General features: G+C 56.1%; 2 protein-coding genes across 2 annotated transcripts; one reads left to right on the top strand and one right to left on the bottom strand.

Moving 5' to 3' along the window:
• Positions 1-55: 55 nt before the first annotated feature.
• Positions 56-2,223, bottom strand: PAFAH1B3 (platelet activating factor acetylhydrolase 1b catalytic subunit 3; the record flags this gene model as incomplete). The annotated part of the gene is made up of 5 exons (XM_079724435.1): positions 56-387; positions 853-975; positions 1,054-1,170; positions 1,855-1,944; positions 2,146-2,223. 5 exons carry the CDS (start codon positions 2,221-2,223, stop codon positions 97-99), a joined length of 699 nt encoding a protein of 232 aa, XP_079580561.1. The 3' UTR covers positions 56-96.
• A 3,070-nt stretch (positions 2,224-5,293) lies between these two features.
• Positions 5,294-6,474, top strand: PRR19 (proline rich 19; the record flags this gene model as incomplete). The annotated part of the gene is made up of 2 exons (XM_079723920.1): positions 5,294-5,912; positions 5,999-6,474. 2 exons carry the CDS (start codon positions 5,294-5,296, stop codon positions 6,472-6,474), a joined length of 1,095 nt encoding a protein of 364 aa, XP_079580046.1.

Below are 6,474 nucleotides of genomic sequence, written 5' to 3'. Positions count from 1 at the left end.
TTGGAGTTGAGATTCAGGTACCCACACGGGCTTGGCCATAAAGCAGAGAATGGGAGACTGAAGAATGAAAATTTAATGTTGCAGGAAGGCAGATGCTTAGGGTGTGGGTTCTGGCAGGGGAGCACCACCCTGTCCCTGGTCTTGGGCGAGCAGACGCAGAAGCAGGGAGTGCAGGGTCCGGCAAACAGGTGTGTACCCCAGCCGGCTGAGATGCAGGTAATCATACATGTCATGGTGGCTTATGGTACCATCTGAGTGCACAAAGCCAGGGTCTGCGTCCAGGAAGTGCGCCCGTGGGTGGCCAGCCAGTGCTGCCCGTACCAGCTCATTCACCTGTCGGTTTTTCTCACGAAGTGGGTTGGGGTGCTGGCCCCGAGGAAGCAGGCCCTGAGGAAGGCAAGAAGAGTTGTGAGGAGGCATCCTACCAGCCTCTGGGTATCCTGTTCCCTGTGCCAAACTGTCCTCCACCCCCCACCAGTAAGTCCCCAGCTGCAGAATACACTAGGGATGGGAAGATGATGGTCTGAGACCTTATTCTAGAAGTGAGACCTTCTAGAAGTGATGGAGGCAAGATTAACCCTGGGAATGCCTGACAACTTTTGGCTATTTAAGTGTCTTGAATTTCTCAACACCCCGAGAATCTCTAGCAGTCTCTTGGGCAAAAGGGGCTAACTGGTCCCTGAACACGTCCTTAACCACAGCCCCTCTGATGGGTGTAGCAAGCTTCAACATGAGGTTCTGCCTTCAGCCACTGCTCTGTGCTAAGCTGCCCAGAACTGTGCAGCTGTGGCTACACCTGAAGGGGTCCCAGAACACTGCCGTTCTTCCTTTCCCACCCTCCCACTCTCTCACCAGCACCACGACCCGGGCCTGGGGCTGCCGCTGGTTCACCAGTTGCACGATGGCCTTGATGCCTCCAGCCACCTGCTCTGCGGTGTGCCCGTGGTTATTGGTACCCACCCAGACCACCACAATCTGTGGAAAGAGAGGCATGAAGCAGTGGTGAGGGGGCAGGCTAAGGGTGCTCTAGCTGCCCATTCAACTGCTGCTCACCTTGGGCCGGATGTGTTCCAGCTCCCCGTTCTCCAGACGCCACAGCACGTGCTGCGTGTTGTCACCGCCAATGCCAAAGTTAAGTGCATGAAGAGGGGAAAAGAGCTCCCGCCAGATCTGTGGGCAAGAAGTGGTGTGGGCACATGGGGCACTGTCAGCATGGACCACCACTCTCTATCCAAAGGTTAACCAAATATCATCATGGAAGAGCCTTGCTTTACGGAAGCAGTCTGGTTAAATCGCACCTTGAGCAAACCCCAATATGGTCAAACCTCACTTTATGCAAACCCATTACAGTCTCACTTTCACAAAACCCCATGGAAGCAGGACTCCCTTCACGGAAGCCTATTCTACTGGAGCCAGGCATCGAACCAACAGCATTCCAGTAGAACCTCACTTTTGAGGAAAGCCATGGTTTAACGTCGCTTAATGGAAAGATATAATTGAGCCCCCTTAGTAGAGACCTGTTACCGTTGACCTTCACTTTGTGGAAATAACTATAGCTTTGTGGAAATCCATTAGGGCTGGGCACTAGTTTAAGCAAACAAAGAGCCTCATCCTAGGCAATCTTGCACGAAGCCTCATTTTAAGTCTCACTATACACAAACCCAGTATGACAAAGCCAGGACACGCACTTCCTTCTCAGTAGAATGTGGCACATTATACTGAGATTCTGGGTGCCCGGCGCTACCTGAGGCTATTTCGGGTACCCCATACCCCGCCTGGCCTGGGCTCTGGTCCAGGTCTGTCAGTGAGGGCACAGACCTGGGTGGGGCAGGAAGAGAGAGGGACGGGCCTCACCTCGCACTGGTGCATTAGCTGGACTAAGGAGTCCCCGATGAAGACGACTTCGGGTTCTTTATCTTTGCTGTCGGCTACGAACCGATGGTGCTTTGGGGACGTAAAGGGGAGTCAATGGCACGCGCGCTGCTGGGCCCGCCCCGCCCCGCTTCCTTAGGCGGCACCACGCCAACTGCCCTCAGTTTCCCAATCTCGTAATGAGAGCGGCGCAAACCAGCTACTCTCTCAGAGCCTCCCCCCACCCCCGCCCCCAGCCCCGGACTCCGGAGTATCGCGGGCGGGGTCGCTCACCAGGGACATCCAGCGCCCGTCGCCCTGCACGTCCTGCACCGGCGTGGGCTTGCTGGCTGGGTTCTCTTCTCCACTCATCTTGGCGCCGCGGCTCCAGCAGGATGAGCGAGCGCGGTCAGCCCGGGAGTGTTCCCGGAGGAGGCGGCGCCGCCACGCCCACCCCTACCCCTCAGGCAACAATGGACTGTCCCGAAGCCCGCACTCTAGCGGAGGGCGCGGCCGATCCCGGGCACCGCCTCCTCTCCGGGGCGGAAACCTTCACTTAGAGGAATTGGCCTTGCTTCCCCCACGGCGGCCGCGCAGTGGGCTCGTCCGGCGCTTCCTGCCCGGGCCGCTCACTCTCCGGCAGCGGCGGCGGCACGGGGCGTGGGGGGAGGCGAGACTATCCAGCACCCGTGGAGGGGAGGAGGGAGAAACCACCCTACCGTGAAAGCAGAGTGGGGGAAATCTAGCGCCCTTCCTCGTGGGAAGAAACCATTTGCTGTAGGGCGAGAAATGTGGGGAAGGAACCACCTACTGTGTGTGGGGGGGTGTGTCTGTGTCTGTGTCTCATTCACGTGGTGGTAGGGGAGTGAGTGGACGAGTCCATGCTTGGATCCTTGAGGGGGTGGCTCAAACGCACCTGGCAAGGAAGGGACGCTCCCATTTTCTTCTGACGTGGGGGACAGAAAAGGAGGATGGAAATGTGAAAATTAGAGGCTCAGCTGTAAGGAGACACTCACGCCAAGGCAGTGCCAGGACTTTAGTGAGCCTATCTGCTCATGGGCCTCCCCTGCTCAAATTATGCCAGTTTTTGTGGCATAATTTCTAAACGATATGTCTTTGCATTACAGACATTACCCTGCAAAGAGGATAGTAGAAGATGCAGAAAGATAAAGGAAATTAGAGATGCTGCAAGGCCCAAGTGCAGCCTGGAGCCCCTCCCGCGCAGCTCATCTTACAGATCTGTGGCCTCTGCGCCCCTCCCTAAACCTAGGGCTGACCAACAGCTTCAGTTGGGTGTGTCTGAGCTCCAAAACCTACATCCACAGCCAAGGCCACCTAAGGTCCGCTGCCCCCCACCTCCTGCCCCAAATTAATCTCAGTCCTCAAGTCTTCCCATATCTCCCTGTTCTGGGGGACCAGGTGGGGGTCCCACACCACCCTTAAAGTCCTGGTCATATTCCTGTAGCTCCACTCCCAGATGGGATCTTCCTATCTATTCATTCCTTCTAGGTAGGTTGATACTGAGATATAGAGATGAATCTTATTTATTGTGTTTGTGTTTTGCCTCAGTCCACTTGTCTGGAACAGGGCCTGACTCACAGTATTAATACCAAGTACTATCTATGGCTGTTCACAAGTACTTGCTCAACGAGTATTAAAGGAATGGGTCAGATCCTGGCCTTGTCCCAGCGTGTTGGGGGAGGCAGATCCAGACACAAAGCTGAGGGAGGGATCAAGGTTGTGATTAAGGAATGCACAGGGGACCTCTGTGGGAGAAGAAAGAGAAGGACTCAGGGTGAGGGATTTCCTAGAAGGAGTAGTATCTAAGGAGTTCGGCTTTGAAAGATAGTGAAGGTTGGGCAAGCAACATTACCAGGTAATACAGAATATAGCTTTTTACGGTATGGGGAATACCCTGGCATACCGTGATTTGAAACTCTGAGGGGGGAGTTCACTGGTGGCCTAGTGGTTAGGATTCTGGGCTTTCACTGCTGTGGGCTGGGGTCCAATCCCTGGTCAGGAACCTGAGATCCCGCAAATCACGCGGCCAAAAAACAACAACAACAACAAAAAAAAACAGTCCGAGGGGACAAGTGTAGTGAGAAGCAAAATTTACAGGCATCCATTCACCAAGCGCTGTTTTCAAATTGTATGTTGGCTCATTTCATACTTACAGCAGTTATAAGAAGCAGAAGATACCAACTCCATTTTACAGATTAGGAAACTGAAGCTCTGAGCAGTTACATACTTTTCCGAGGTCACAGAGCTCAAATGTGCCTGGGCATTTGAACCTAGGTAGTGTAGCTCTGGAGCCTAGCTCTAAATGACGACACTATACTGACTCTCTAGGGATAAAGCCTGTGACTGCTTGGAGACTGGCTGTGTGTAGGGCTACCGTAGCCCTTCTCCCCCTTGGCTTCGCCTACACCTCGGCGCTCCAGAGAGAAAGTCCGCGATAGATGTCTAAACCAATCAGCATTGAGGAAGGGGGCGGGCCTAGTGGACCTCACAGCCAATTGGTGGATAGGAGGTGCCTAAGGACAAATGAAAGAGGTTTCCGAATGTGAGGTCGGGAGGGGCGCGGGGCTATAACCTGCACTCTGGGCAGCTGGCACGTGCCCCTGGGCCTGTGCCTCTTGGGGTGGGGGTGGGGAGCCAAAGGGCGTGGGAGGGGCACGCGCATGCGTGCTTGCACCGAGGCCTTGTGTGAGGCCCGGAAGAACATCAGGCGCGTCGAGAGCTAGGGTCACCGCGGAAAAGAAGCCATTGTACCCCACAGCCACGTGGAGTGGGCGTGGGGGTCGGGGTTCGTTGGGGGCAGGAGAAGGTGCAGTGCCCTTCCCCTTCCCTGCCCCCACCAACTGTACTCCCTTCCTTACCTCATCTGCCCCACGAAGCCTTGTTTCCTACCCCCTTCTATGACCAGGCCCCAGTCCCTGATAGCTTCTCTGTTGCCCTTTCTGTCCTACCGAGTTATTCTGTTTCTCCAACTTCCATTCTCTTTCCTGCCTTTGTCTCTCTACCATCTCTCTCTGCTTTCTGTATTCTCCAGTACCTCCTCTACCCCTGGATTTCTCCTCTGTTCAAAGTCCCTTTCTGGTTCACCAGATCCCTCCAATATCGTGATCCCTTTCCCATCTCCCATTTTATAGCTATTTCTTCATATCCCTGTTCTCTCTAACCCTTTCTCTATCCCCTGATAAATCTTCCCGTTCAGCATGACTCCCTTGACCTCATCCTACTCCTATGACCCTGCCTTTTTTTCTGACCTTACCCTGACCAAGCCTTTTCCAGTTGCTCTCCACCAATCCCTTTGTCTCATCTTGTGTCTCTAAATAGTACTCCCAGCTCACCCCAAACCATCTCTTCTCACTACTCACTTCTAGGTCTTTGACTTATCTGCATGCTGATGACCACCCTGTCTTTTATCTTCCAGGGCACCATGGACCCCAGGGGGCCAGCCCCCAAGCCTTTCCAGCGGCCTGAGAAACCTGGTCGTGTCCGCCGTCGGAAGACCAGGCGGGAGCTTAACGAGGCCCTGGTGGGCAGTCGCCGGTCATTGGCCCATCAGGATCCTGCTGTGGCCAGTCGGGATCCACATGTGGTCCTCCGGAATTCTGTGGCGCCTGCTGACCCCAAGCACGTGGTCATAACCCAGGGGCGCCTGAGCCGGGAGCACCGGGGTCTCTTCAACCACGAAGTGAAATCTCTGGACGTGGCACGGCTGCTTAGCAGTGGGTCCCTAGAGTCAGGCACCCCTGCACTTCCCACCAAGTCCTCCCCAAGCCCAGGCAGGGCCCAAGAACCAGCCCCACCGTCAAGGGGCAAGGAAAACCAAGTGCCTGGAGCCTCGGGCCCAGTCCCGCCCATTCCCCCCCAGCTCCCTGGCTTGGGGCAGCTGCTGGGGGAGCTGCAATGCCAGCTGATTCTGCCACAGGCCTTCCCCAGGAGGAACCTAGTACAAGAGTCCAGGGATGCCATTGTGGGCACTTTACAGGCCTGCCATGGCTGCGTGCCTGACCTTACCCTGGTGCTCCGGGGCTGCCAGCCACACTTGCCAGGTGAGCTCACCTCCTGCCCCCTGAGCTTCCTTTTCTTTTGTCTGCTCTATCTCAGCTGTGCCCCATGCTTCTTTCCTCTGTGCCAGGGACCAAGCCTAGGGGCCCTACGAGACAAAGGATGACACCCTCCTGGATCAACAGCCCTGAGGAGGCCCCAGGGGAGGGGAGGCAGAGGAGGCGAGAGGGGACAAAGGAGCTCACCTTCGCCGCCGTGCCTCACACCTCCAGCACTCCTACTGTGTACCCGGTGAAACTGGCACCACCTAAAGGTCCCTGGCCACCCCCATTGTCCTCGTTGCCTTCACCATCTGGGGCGCCCTGCGGCCCCCCAACAGCCTTTGATCTGCTGAAAAGCATCTGGCTGGTAGACACACCTCCCCCTCCCCGGCCTTGGGGGATTGGCCCACCACAACCCCTGCCTCAGCCACCATCACCCTTGTTGTCCCGAACCTCTGCCCTGGACTGGAGCCCCAGCCCCCCTGCCCCACTTCCCAGCCTCTCCTGGGTGGTGGCCCGGAGCAGCCCAGAGGCCTGGTGCTTTCCACCCATGAGACTGTACTGA

This window comes from Hyperoodon ampullatus (genome assembly GCF_949752795.1).
Source record: "Hyperoodon ampullatus genome assembly, chromosome: 18".
Lineage (NCBI taxonomy): Eukaryota > Metazoa > Chordata > Mammalia > Artiodactyla > Ziphiidae > Hyperoodon > Hyperoodon ampullatus.
The sequence above is the reverse complement of the archived record's forward strand: the minus strand, read 5'-3'. Positions and strand labels throughout refer to the sequence as shown.